At 50.3% G+C, this 14139-nt stretch overlaps 1 protein-coding gene across 6 annotated transcripts in view; it reads right to left on the bottom strand.

Annotated features, from left to right (window-relative positions):
* Positions 1 to 14139, bottom strand: part of LOC122392984 (peroxidase-like) — a 38717-nt gene that overhangs the window by 3959 nt on the left and 20619 nt on the right. For all 6 annotated transcript variants that reach the window (XM_043388393.1, XM_043388394.1, XM_043388395.1 and 3 more), the window contains 6 exons: positions 6251 to 6311; positions 5766 to 5987; positions 3904 to 4289; positions 3222 to 3336; positions 2523 to 3001; positions 1915 to 2062 (listed from right to left, as the gene is read on the bottom strand). In XM_043388393.1, the coding sequence (XP_043244328.1) occupies positions 1915 to 2062; positions 2523 to 3001; positions 3222 to 3336; positions 3904 to 4289; positions 5766 to 5987; positions 6251 to 6311 (1411 nt within the window). The remainder of the gene's footprint in view (positions 1 to 1914; positions 2063 to 2522; positions 3002 to 3221; positions 3337 to 3903; positions 4290 to 5765; positions 5988 to 6250; positions 6312 to 14139) is intronic.

Here is a 14139-nt window from a genome sequence, read left to right as displayed (position 1 = left end):
GAGGATCACGATGATGCCCTTAGTTTGTTCCTATATTGACTAGTTCGAAAGTTATTCGAGAAAAACTATCCATACCTAGCGCCGCCATTTTGACTTTTTTGACCCCTGTGACGTCATCTTTGACCTGACCTGAAAATGACCTTAGTAAAAATTGTAGACCTTGTCCGTGCGTATCCCTTGCCGTTTACCGCTTGTCGCTATCTTGCTTCGTTCTCGAGATCTCAGGGGGGCGGTCATCCGCCCCCCCCCCCGTCGGTACGAAGTTGGCGCAGACCCCCGTCGGTGCGCGGGTTTAATAAGAAAACGGACCACAAAGATGAGCCGTACCCGCCATATCATTACACAACCGGGAGATTGACATATTAAAGCGTTTTTAAGTTCAAGGGCTCCTTTTGGCAGCATTGCACCCAATCCGGCAGGTCAGAAGTATCCCAGTCATTGGCACCTCGTCTGGTCACACTTTCACCGTCCGTCCGTTTTCCCGTGGGGTAGGCCGACCACTGAGAGTCTGCGCCCACTAATGGGTGCGGCGGGTGCGCTGAAAGGGCTCCTCTGTGGCCGGGGGACGGTGCAGGCACCGTGGTGACAGGCACCTCGGCCGCACCGGGCGAAAGGCAGGCCAAGCTCAGCGAGCCGTGAGCTTGACGCTCAGTTGATCATATTGCATACTCTGACCACAGGTTTGCATAGCGCCAGGTGAAGACGCCGTTCGCTGATGGATGAGCGCTATTGGCGAGCGTGGTTTGAACCCAAGAGCTGTGGCTGCCCTGGGAGAAAACGATTTCAACGATAACTATTGCGTGATAATTTTACATCATGACATGCTCTGCAGGACCCTCGGATGAGTTCACCCTCTCGCAGTCCACCTGGCGTGCAGATGGGCCAATGCCGACCATCTGTCGCCGCTCTCATGACACGTATTCATGTGCTTATATTGGTAATGGGCGACTGCATCTCAGGTCATATTTTTACCATCAGTCAATGCGGTTGGTGAAGAGGGTCCAATACACATGGTGTCAGCCGGTATCATCGGTGTTTTGAAACACGATCTGTCCACTGAAAGCCGCATTGTGATGTGGACGATCCTTTTCATTGTATGACTGAAAAACTCTGCTAACGGATTGCCGATAACCGCGTTAACCCTCGCCCGACGAGGGGGGGGGTTGATGCAACCCCCCCTAAGGTTTCTCGCAAATAACGTAAAAACGGCGGCGCGTAGCGCCGTCAAATTTGGCATATTCTCTGGGGCAACATTTTCGCACCTTTCCTGAAAATTTGAAGTCCCAGTCTTTTCAGGTCAGGTCACCAGGTCACAAAAACCGGTACAAGGTCAGGGGAAAATTGGACTAGCTTAGCGGCAACTGAATTCCAGAGTTCACTTAAATTGATAACAAAGTATATCATTCGATGCGCACGGACGTCCTGAGTTCACTGGTGCTTTTATTTTTGCTCTATCTTTACTAGATAAAAAGTTATAAGCGAAAAACTTTTAACATGTTTTAGCAAAATTTTTGCTCTCATACCCCCCCAAAACCCCCCTAAATATTGACTTAGAGTCACCAAACTTTCACAGGGGCGAGATCTTCTATGGACCCACCTACCCTGTAAATTTGGCGTTTCTAAGTGCCATATGAGCCAATCGCGAGGGGGGGTCGTACCAACCAACCCCCCCCCCTCGCCGTCCGTGTTATGGAAAAGGCCCTCGCCTGGCGAGGGTTAAGATACTTCGAAATAGTCATGCTGTTAAGTGTTACGACACGGTTAATCAATGATTTGACACACCGGCCTGCTTTTCAAATCTTTGCTGTACAAAAAAGGTCAGCTCTTAGGCGAACGGCCTGTGACGTGCCCTCATTCGCTCGAACTGATGTGGCGCCTCACTGGACGTGGTTCTGGACGGGGTTGTTCACTCACTGGACGTGGTTCTGGACGAGCGTGTGGCCGAACCGGAAGGCGGCCGTGCTGAACTCGTTGTTGATGGACGGGTTGATGTCGGGCCGGTAGTCGAACGAGTAGCCGCTCGTCTTGGGCTTCAGGTCGTACACGTCCATAAACTGGCGGCCTGCGGGCGGCGCACACCGTCAGACCAGGGGAAGGGAGGGGTCGCACGTGCGCCCGCCTACAGCCGGATGGCACCGAGCGCGGCGGCACGCGACCGTGTGAGACCGGAGTGGGCCCGCCCGACTGCAGACCGCAGCTGCCGACCGCGCCCGCGGCCGGTGCGCTATCACAGCTGGTTAGAAGGAAAACGGTGGTTCGGACATCTTTTGGGACAGTAATGGGAACGGTCGCGTCCAATCGCTGAACAACTAGCTGGGGCGTGCCGGAGGAACAATGGACACGCGCCCGTGGAATGAATGAGTGACGCGCGAGTCGCGTGTCAGCGGTGAAAAAGTACTGCTCAATCCAATACTCGTGCACGCAAGCGGAAACGACGCGCCCCTGTGCACCGAAATGGCGGACCGGGACGGCATAAACCACCCTTGGTGAGACTGCCCATCGCTTTGCGTCGCGTCACCCACCGAGCACTATGGGCAGCCACTCGTTGTAGTTGATGTGCTGCCACTCGGCGGTGACGATGCGACGCGCCTCCTGGTAGAGCTGCTCGTCGGATAGCTGCTGGCCGTACAGGCGGCGCGCCTGCTCGTCCAGGGCGCGCGCCACACGGTTGTGCTCGCGCATCCACACCGTGTGCATCACCGTCAGCGGCAGGTTCTCGTTGACTCGGCCGTCGCCGGCCTTGTAGCACTCGGCGCCGATCTCCTTGGCGAAGCACTCCTCCAGCTCGCCGGTCTCGACGGGCAGCGCGCCGGGCCGCGAGTTGAGCAGCAGGCCGCCGCGGAAGGCGCGCAGCCCGCGCGACTGCTCGTCGTCAGAGCCGTAGATCATGGACGCGTCCATGTAGTGCGTGAGCGCGTTCATCTGCTCGGCGTACCCGAAGTTACAGTCGGGCCGCGGCGCCGGCAGCGAGCGGACAAAGTTGAGGCAGGTGCGGCCGAACCTGGAAGGAGGGGAGCAGTGGTCAGCTGTTGGCAGAGGTGGTGACTGCTGTATGCGGCCATGACATACCACTCGGTGGCACTGATGGAAATCGGATATCGTATTCATGGAATGCAGCATAGCAATGACGAACTGCATCACGCTTACATTAGCTATCGATGAAAGTGCAATTATTTGCAAGAGGTGCGAGGTAAAAGAATAAAAAAGTATTGGACACTTACTGTCTGTAGAAGGGGTCGAACTCTGAGACCGGAATGGGGAAGCACTGCGGGTGGCGCAGGCTGACGGGCAGGTCCTTGCCCTCCTCCGTGCAGCACTCGATACCCGAGCTGCCCTCTGTAACATCAGAGTGGTGCTGCGTCAGCTATATCCTCAGTGGCCCGCTGATTCAATTGCAGTTGCTCAATGCTCAATGTCAGTAATAGAAACAGGTGTAAACTAATTTTTTCATGTCGACTGTTTTTCATTTACCCTTATGAACGCCACAAAGGGAACAAAAAGTGTACATATTTGCTTGTAACAAAGTTCTTCATGCATTGACCTTGAAATTAAAGAATAACATCTAGCGAATGGCATCCATATTCGGCCCTCTTTCTAACGGTGACGACCGAAAAGGAATCATGCTTGTCTCGAACATGCACGTCGCATGTTTAGAGATCAGTCATATCAGCCGTTGCATCCGGCACCACAGAGACGCGAACACGCTCGTAGCATTTGTACCACAGCCTTCCCTGGTGTCACACTTTCTACTGCCCCTCTCTTCCTCTGCCACTCTACTCTTTTAGCGCCACACCGTCCCATAACCCTCTATAACCATTTACCTCCGAGCATACAGTAGGTGTTATAAGTTATCAAACAACGGCCGCTCTGTCCCCACCCTCGTTTGTTCGTGTCACCACTCACCGAGACGGAAGATGGGCGAGATGGATAGGTCGTGGTCCAGAAACTGGCCCCAGGTCATCACCGAGATGGCCAGGTCGGGGTACGGGTCGTTGGTGCTGCCGGTCGCCAGGTTGGAGACGTCGCGTGCCGAGGGCAGCGCGCCGCCGTCGGCCGCCACGCGCGGCGTGAAGATGCCGTTCTCGTAGGCGGGCGCCAGGATGCGCTGCAGCGCCGTGCGCGACATGCCCCAGGCCGGGTTGTTGAGGTTGTTGCAGCTGCCGTCGGCGCTGCGGTACACCGAGCCGGGGTTGCAGCGCGGCGGCGCGGCGCAGGTCTGGTTGATGATGGTGTTGAGCACGCTGAACTGCTGCAGGCCGAACGCGCCCTGGTCCGGGGTCAGGCCGAACCTGACGGCGGGGAGGGGAGGGCGGTCAGAGCGAACGGTGCGTGCTTTGGAGCGACACGACTACGTAGAGTATGCGCTTGTTTTATACGGTCGCATTATCGTAAATAGGTGTTGCATAGCATTGAGTCTTGAGTTTCTTATAAACAGCCCGGTGCATACATACCCGCAACAAGCAACGCAAGTCCAGCCAGTCAAAACAGAACCGGCACGATGAATTTACCGATAGAGAACTAATTTATTTTGTTTAAAGAATAATGCAAAGGCCAAAGACAGTGGTGCAACTGTCGTGGTGGTCCTTGATGCATTATTCAACAGAATGCAATATACAAAGCACAATAACAATGAGCTGTGCAGTGGTGCATGACAGACAAGCTTATTGTATGCTAAAAGTTAAATAGGCTTACGTCGCGTTAATCTGTTTATCATTGGTTGATATAAACATTCTTTTGCGAAATCGCCCGAGGTATCTTATCGCACCTATTGCTGTTTCCCTGTAGATTGATGTGAGACCAAGATTTTACTCTTATTGATGAATAGATCGATGTACTGTCCGAGCGTGCGGCATCTGACCCAATATTATCTGAATTCTGAACGTGGTGGTTGACAATATGAATTAAAATATCTGACATGCCGGTGCCGCGCAGAGCTCCATAAGGTTTTTTTTCTATCAGCAGGTGATAAACCCTTTGAAGCTCAACAACCAATATTCTGTGGACACCGTGTCACTCTTCAGTAAGCTTTGTAAGTGATCAAAACACATCAAAAGTGCTTCAAGTGGTTTATAAAGTGATTAAAAGACATTAAAAGGTTTCCAAATAATTTGTACGATAATGCTGAATGGCTGAAACGCAGCCAATGCCGGTGTGGTGCTAGCACCGCATATGTACATTGCTGCAGTCTCCAGCATGTGGTGTTAGTGTCGTGTGTGCTGATGCAGTCCTCGCCGCATTCATTGATGCAGTCTCCAGACTATGGTGTTAGTGTCGTGTGTGCTGATGCAGTCCTCGCCACATATGTAAATGGCTGCAGTTAAAGTATCTGGTGTTAGTGTTGTGTGTGCTGTTGCAGTCTTCACGTTTTGGTGTTACAGTCATGTGATGTTATGCAGTCTCCGCTAGTCATACGGCCGGGTTATTGACTGTGCTATTAGCGCCAACATACATCAGTTCTTATGACCATTTAATGAGCATTTAATAGCGATTGCAAATGTTAACTGCCTAAACATTAGTGTACTTCGTCAAAAATATTGCTACGCTCCCTTGCACATCGTATTAGTTTTATTGTTGTTTTCACAGCAAACAAAGACCGTTCCTAAGTTGAGAATGCTACAATGATTGTGTTTACATAGTTATTAACAAACAGCTGTTGAAGCGTATGTTTGCTGGTATGCTGTTCAACGTCCATTTTTACAAATGTATCTATATATTACGCTACAATTAGGCCTCAACTCGACTACATTCGCTGTCACCGCACTTACTGCATGAGCAGGCCGTTGCCGGCCTCCGAGTTGAACAGGGCGTTGTTTCCCATGTCGAGCGCCTGTTTGGACGTCTTGAAGAAGTTAAAGTGTCCGGCGTCGGGCGTGTTGGAGCGCACGCGGATGTCCTGCTGCAGCAGCATCTCGCCCATGCGCCGCTGCTGGTCCACGAACTGGATGCCCTTGCGACACGCGCCGTTCAGCTCGTTGGTGTTGATGAACCTGAGGGTCGGAGACGGGTCGCCGTGGCAGTCGTAACGTGGGGGGAGGCCCCAGCCCTGACCTGCTGTCAGCAGCGGAAGCCGCCACTGCAGGGGGTGACTTACTGTTACTGTGTCAGTCGGTTGGGGGGGGGGGGATGGTATCACTGCGGACGGCCTACGATTTGTGTGTTGGGTCGCTCGTTCATCGATCGTTTTCTATTATGGTTAAGAGCATCTCATCAAAAGAAGAGTGTGGGGAGGTCCCAGGCGCCCAGTACCGACCTGATGTTGACGTTCTTGAACGGCTTGGTGAACGGGTTTCGGATGCGGTTGGCCGGAGACGCTGAAACAGACGCACCAGGCCGATGTCAGTACGGCTGATTTCAAGGACAGCAAGGTAATACGTGCTGCTAATGTGTCTACCACTGATGTATGCATTGTGAGTGAGCAACAATGCACTTATTCCTGAACTACATGCATACTGCTATCAACCATGCAACAGATATCTAGAATGCTATACATCACAAGTACCTATTGTACTTCACGTTGTAAAGAAGCGATTTCTAGAGAGGCAGCATTACTACTACTGCTTAAAAAAGGGTTACGCTAGTGTTAATCTTACAATTATTCAAGTGCACAATAAAGGTCAAGTCTACATCACACAGCACTACATTCTACCAGACACCTCTGATGTAACATGTGCAAAGTGAATGGCGGCATGTCTTGCACTTGCTCGCCGCTGCGCAAAGTATGTTGTAACTGATTAATTGCCAACTAATTCTTAATGATGCATCGCTAAGTCTCAATTATACATCACATCAGCCAGATGAAAGCTGTTTTTTTTTACCAACGTGTTTCACTAGATACATTCTCCTAAAAGTGCATCTGCTCATTGAATCGATCAGAGGCATAAAATATCTGTAATTTTATAAATGCACCGACCTAATGTCAAGTAATTTCTGTTCCGGCTAAAAATAACCGTTCCGTTCCGTTCGGAAGTGAGAAGTGGTTTCTGCGAAAATGTGGCATATTTCGATCAAGGACAGGACTGTCCCGTGCTGTGACGAGGAAACAAAGATGTGATCACGTAGCGTGCCGTCTGCAGTAACCAAGCCGAGCCACAAAACAGGCGACAAACCACAGTCGATGTTATCTCTTGTGCTGCTGTGCGGTAGTGTATTTCCGTCTACCCAAGCATTGCACGCTTCTAAAAACAAAACAAAATTCTGCCTGCTGGTGGAGAGATGATAAGGCATGAGTGAGAGAATGGCCACACCAGCCGCTGTAGTCATTTTTTCACCAGTGCTCCATTTAGTGTCGGAGTTGCGCATGTATAAACCGCTCCCTATGTGCGGCGGTGCTGCACATAAGCCCCGACGGTCGGACATAACGGCCCACGGTGTCCAGCAGGTTAGAGCTGAGCAGTGAGCGGTCTTCCTTACTGAGAACCTCCCGTACCAAGCACAGAGCGTCACAGGCTAAAGCTGGACCACCTACCTCGGAATAGGCGGCCGGGCTCAGTTCGTGCGGATTAATGCGACCGGAGTGGGCCAATATAAGTGCACGAGTTGTTTTTGTGTGCGCTCTCGACTTTTCTGTCTTTCAAAAATTGGTAACTTAATTGCTCCTTGCTCCTCTTTCTCTCAGGTGACACTAGCTGTTTCATAGTTCGTGGTTTGGTCATTTTCTAGTGCAATTATAGGAGAAAGGCTTGGCCACGCGGCAGCTGTTACCGCCCTTATCACTGGCCTTAGCTCACCTTTTCGTGTGGCAGAAAAAAAATCCTCACATCTATATTCCGGCCTTGCTAAGGGAATTAGAATGGCTGGCTTCATGATATCCTTCTTTGATTAAATTCCTTGATTTGTGAAATGCGTTATTTCGGCAACATCTATAGTGTTAAATTTCATATTTGTCTGCATAATGCTGGGCTACAAAAGTGAAAAGTCCAGTGTCTGTTAAGACAATTAGATGGATCGGACAAATAGTGAGGGCTAATGCTGTAGAGTCTACGCAGAACAGACAAGAAACTCTTTACCACCAAATAAAATGATAATAATTGACGTAGTAATCACAGGTTTTGAAGGTTAAGTTGAAGAGACCGTCGCATTGTATCTTTTATCGACCCTCTCGCCATGCGGTGGGGCCCTCGATGTCGTCAGTTGCTGTCGATTATAAGACCAATAGCTAATCGTATCTATGTATTTCGGCAACATCTGCATTCGTATCTTGCAGTGCCCAGCGGATGATATAAATGCAATGGAAGCACGTTTACATCTTTCAGAGCCTGTGCCCATAATGATTCAGTTCTGCTTTGGTGTATTTCCAGATATCCTAATGTATGCGAGCCAAATTCAATTACTTCAAGGTTTCAGATTTGTACTTTTTTTCTATTTCTAGGCATTCCTATTTTTCGTATTTTTGTCGGAGTAAATCGTATTTGCTTAACCCTCGCCCTGGCAGGGGGGGGGGGGGTCGATGCGACCCCCCCCCCCACGGTTTTTCGAAGATGGCGTAAAAACGGCGGCGCGCAGCGTCGCCAAATTTCGAACAGCCTATGGGGCAACCTTTTTACATATGACCTGAAAACTTCAGGTCCGGGTGACCTTAGTTCAGGTCACCAGGTCAGAAAAACCGGTACAAGGTCATGGTCAAATTTCAATTTTCTTTTTGCACCTGTCCAGCTCACAGTGTTGGACTGATTTCCTTCAAACTTTCAGGATGTGCTAAGTTCACCGAGTTGTATAACATATAGTCCGAGTTTTTTGAGGTCACTGACCTGAGGTCAGTTAGAGGTCATTACGTCGTAATGTTAAGCCTATGGGAAAATACTAAATTCGGAAAATACTGGAGATATCCGCTTCGTTCTATCACTTTTGTGCTTTGAAACCATTGTACTTAACAGCAGGTCACTTGGTGCTTCTTTGTTTGGTGTACTTTTCCATGGGTCAGGTCAAATGAGGTCAACTGAGGTCAAATGACGTTTTTGCCAATAACTTGGCGCATAATGACGCTAGAGCTTAAAAAATGGTGTCATTGTGTTCCTGGTGATCAGTCGAATCGAATGATATGCAATATGATGCAATTTGGTGAACTTTAACTTAATTAATTAAAGTTTACTTAAAAATCAAGAAAAACTTAAAGTACACTTAAGCAAGCGAAAAAGTATATCATTCGACGCGCCTTGACGTGCTGAGTTCACTGGTGCTTTTCTTTTTGCTCTATCTTAATTAGATCAAAAGTTATAAGCAAAAAACTTTTGACCTGTTTTTAGCGAAATTTTGACATTTATATCCCCAACCCCCCCCCCCTAAATATTGACCTAGAGCAACCAAATTTGCACAGGGGCGAGAACTCCAGGGGGCCCACCTACCTACCAAATTTGGTGTTTCTAGGTGCCATAGGAGCCAATCGCGAGGGGGGGTCGCATCGACCCCCCCCCCCCTGCCAGGCCGTGTTATGAAAAATGTCCTGCCAGGGCGAGGGTTAAAATGTGAGCATAACCTTAAGATATGAATGGGATCTTCCAAATTGTGGCTAGTGAGGCATGACAATTTGAATTCTTTATTCTGTCATTCATTGCACATCGAAAGGTGAAGGACGCTTGATAGGGTGCCACTCTCTTCGTCTAGCATCATTTGGTCTAGTGCCTTTTGAGCTAGTGCAATTGGTCTAGTGCTTCAGCTGGTCTAGCGCCAGTTTGGCTAGTTTCGTTTGAGCTAGTGCCAAAGTGCCATTCATTTGAGCTAGTGCCTTTGGTCTAGTGCCGTAATTTCGTCTAGCTTTCAGCAGACTCATTTCCATGATGGAGGTGTATTATCATGCTTGGCACAATAATTAGACTCACGAGGAAAAGATTTTGCGGTTATTTTATTTTTTTACAGAACTTCACGAGGCAGCTTTCATTCCTTTTCTGTTTCGACTGAAGCGAGGTAAATTTGTTGTGTGATAGACGCAAATTACGGGTTATCGGCTGTAGCTATGGAAATTTTTAAGTCATCAAGGGGTGGGGACAAATTAAGCTTCGAAGGTTTTGTCTACCGAAAGAATACTTCAAATATTACCACTCAAAATTGGCGATGCGAAAACAAAGGATGTAAAGGATCTGTTTCAACATCATTACGATATCATACCGAAAGACAAGTTGTTACTAGGCAAATTCACAACCACCCCCCAGTTCCGGCAAGAGTTGAAGTTGTTTCGGCATTGGACAAAGCCATGGAACAGACAGAAACGTCAAATTTGCGTCCAAGAAGAATTATAAGTGATATGAATTTGAGTAGAGAAGCCACAACAGAAGCTCCAACTAGAAAGGCAATTTCGCAACGTATCCAACGTTTAAATCCGAAACATCAAGATTTGGGCGGGTTGCCTTTAAGGTTTGAAGAAACTCTATATATGTTTGTTCCGGCAAAAGGGCATCTGAACTAAGTACACCAACATCCGAACATCTGAAATCTGAAGTGTGTTATACATAATCGAACGAACGAAATATATACGACAACGAGCATATCAGGGAACTATATATTTCAAATAAATTTCGGGAACTAGCACAAATGAACTAGACCAAATATAACACTAGCTCAAATGAAGCTAGCTCAAGTGGCACTAGACCAAATAAAGCACTAGACCAAATGAACTAGCCCAAACGATACTAGACCAACAGACACTAGTCCAAGTGGAGGGGACTCGCTTGATAAGAGGCCAGGCGTTATTTCTACGGAACGTGTATAGAGATTCTGACCTGAATGACAAAGCTCGCATCGCGTTAGCTTCTTTCACTATGGCATACGATAAATATCATGAATAAAAATAGGCTGACCTGATCTTGTAACAAGCAAGGTTGTTTAGATAAGCCTGATAGCAAGGCAACAGTTTCAAATACCAGCTCATTTTGCCTGAGAGTATCAGTTACCCGCAACCGACCGGTATGCAAGCCATTCACCTCGGCATTTTAACACCGACACGATTGACTGAATCACTCCCCTCGCGCCTTCACGGTCCTCTGAGCGCCGTCACGATCTCAATTCGGACCACTTCCACGATAGCACCGCGTCATTGTATCTGGCAGAGGCGGCACGTTTTTGCGCTGTGCCTTCGCCGGCATTCCCGAAGCTCAGCAGTTGTGGGTGGGTCGTCTAAATTCGCCACCCTGGGCGTGTGTTTCCCGGGCGGTAACGGCGTGTTTCCCGGCCCGGTAACGGCCAGACGGCCCGGGAGCTCCCGGTCGTCACGGGAGGTATCGGTCGAGTGGCCACGAGCTGAGAGCAGCGGCGTCAGTCGACACCCGACCCGGCCCAGAGAGGTGGAACGTGCCAGTATGGGGAAGGGGAGGGGGTAGAGAACGACACGCAAGCAAGGTCAGCAACAGGGAATTTCACCAGCATTAGGATCGCGTGGTAAAACTTGTGGAAACCGTGATCGACAACGAGGAGATCAGATGGGGGAAGTCAATGTTGCGGATGAAGGTTAAAGGTAGTGTGCCACCTTTGAAAGATTTCCCATTTTATTTTTCCTAGGATAAGAAGCTTCTGTTTTTACCTAATATCGCAAAGAAAATCAAAAATGGGCCTGGAATAGTGCCTTTTTCGCCTAAAAGTTTATCGGTTTTTCGATATGTATAACAACTGTAGTGGGCTGACCTGCAAACAGGCGTCGGCAACAATCGCGAATGCGGCGCACATGTGACAATAAGCAAAGGTCATTATAGAGTTACGACGTACGGGAATGAGTTATCAGCTGTCTAATCGTAGACAACACAATGTCGAGCCTTAAACTGTAAGCCTGTATTGGTATTGTTTCTTTTATTTGGCTGTCGAACATTATTTATGGTTTGAAATATGATTTTATGTAAAATAATTGATATGAAAAAGCCGTCTCTTAAGTTATGACCCCATTTCACCACACGCAAGTGGCAGAAATGACAATGATCAGCTGACGCATTTTTCTTGGCCGAAGTCAGAGCGCGCGGCCCGACGCACCACCACCGCACCACAAAGTATGAGCAGAAGCCGCGCCCAAAGCCAGGGCCCCGGTAACGTGAGGTAGCCGAGTCGGGGCAGCGTGCGCTGACCCAAGCCGGGGCCGCAGCTTTGGGCGCGGTCTACCGCATCCCCGCGGGCAGCCCCGGGCTATCACATGACACCGGGAGGACGCGCGGCCCCGGCTTGGGTCAGCGCACGCTGCCTCGACTCGGCTACCTCACGTTACCGGGGCCCTGGCTTTGGGCGCGGTCTACCGCACCACCTAACAGGCGTGTTCGAAACCGCAGGAGATGATGATGAGCGGGTTTATCGAAACTTGATTGGATGAGCATATCGGTAATAGCGATTTCAGTGTGTGCATTTATTGTTCATAGTGGTGTGAAATGTGGTTGGGGTACGACCGACAACCCGTCGGGGCGAATTTCGCACTGGGGTACTCAAAATTTGAAGAATTTAAGACGTTTCCATGAGTTTTGAAGGTATGGATAAGTTCTAAAAATCCGGTTCTCCTTATCTGGGCCATTAACTCCATACGGTCCAGGAAAGCTGGCACACTACCTTTAAAGCCTCCGTGTTCGCCGTGACAGGAGTGTCTCGCCTCAGGGCACGTGTCGAGGTCAGAGCCGGGGCACTGACACGATCCGACCCCAGTCAGCGGACATCCGGAACGGACACCTGCGTCCGCAACGAGAAACGTGACGTCCGGACGTCAAACTAGCGGAAACTTCCGTCTGAGCTCCGTCATTTAATAGTAGCGCATGATGCTGTTTCATCAAGTTTGTTGCTCCTTAAACCGGATGCTAATTCTAAGTTTTCTTTAGTTTTATGAGAACTTTACGACTGAAAATGTATTAAAATGCATGACGCATGTAAGAATCCATAAGGTGAACCGGGTGGGTCTTGCCGTCCGGTGCCGGCGGCGGGCAGACGGTCGGACGGTCTGACCATATGCCGCCCTCGGCCAGACGTGACACTGCCACGGCGGCGGGGGCGCGGCCGAGCCGCAGAACTCGTCTGCCAGTCACGAGCGGGCGGGGACAGCCGGCGGCCTTGGGCGGCTGGACTCGGTGCGGGATGATGATATGCCCGGATCCGTGAGTCGGGGACACGTGGCGCGTCACGGACCCCATTCACGGCCAGAGAGAGCGACTGGTGCAGGTGATAGACCGTGAACTCCCCGGGTAAGTCGTGATCAAACATAATGCCGCTGTTAGAGATACAGATATCAAAAGTTCCATAGGGCATAAAGTGTTTCACAAATCAATGTCTTGGCATTAAATATAAATCCATACTTTACTCTCAAATCATCATATTTGAGACAAGGGCGCATTGCAAATGTAAATGAAAGCATGTTTTATCAATTCAAGCATTCACACCAGGTGATGCATTGTCTGACGAATGTCACCTTCAGCCAGGCTCTGTCAATTCCCGGACTCCAGTCTCGGTGGGAGTGGCCGACCCTCGCCTCCAGGAAGCGCGCCGCCCTGGAGGGTATCAATCAGTCGGGGAGGCCGGTCATGGACCGTCAGTCGGCGGCGGCCGGAGGTCGAGCTGCGGCCGGGCCGTGCACTCTGCACGCCCACACTGCACCGAGGTCAGGTCAGCCGGCCGCAGTCGGCCGGTGATGAATGGGGAGTGACTCAGGTCGCAATACTCCCCAGCAGACCGACACAGACGATCCCCGCAGAGACCCCCGTAGACCCTCCCTCGCAGACAGCGGTCAGCACAGAGTCACAGACCCTCCACCCGCGGACAGTAGCCAGCGCGATACTCCCAGCTGCACAGCTGCTGTATGCAGACACAGCCACCAGCCCTCTCTCCGCATATAGGTAGCTCAGCCATAGTTATATTCGGAAGAGTTGCGCAATCGATGCAGCGTTCAGCCCTGCGGCGGCCTTCGCAGTCATATTCACGGGAAGCTGTCGAGGGCCGCGGCCGGGTTCGTTACGTTCCTCAACCGGAAAATAGGCGCGATTGTTCGCAGGAATCGGCCGTTTGGCGGCCAAGATTAGTCATGAATCAGCCGTCTGTCTGTTGACTCACACGCCATTAAGTGCGAGTCCGTTTTAGAGGTCTCAGTTCAGCGCCCAGCGGCATGGGCGTATGAACGGCTGGAGCATTGTGGGTGCATGGGTGCAGAAATCCAGCCATGGCCGGTGAAGCCCCGGGGGGGGGGGGGAGGGAGCG

Source organism: Amphibalanus amphitrite, unplaced genomic scaffold, assembly GCF_019059575.1.
Source record: "Amphibalanus amphitrite isolate SeventyFive unplaced genomic scaffold, NRLGWU_Aamphi_draft 000510F_arrow, whole genome shotgun sequence".
NCBI lineage: Eukaryota > Metazoa > Arthropoda > Thecostraca > Balanomorpha > Balanidae > Amphibalanus > Amphibalanus amphitrite.
The sequence above is the reverse complement of the archived record's forward strand: the minus strand, read 5'-3'. Positions and strand labels throughout refer to the sequence as shown.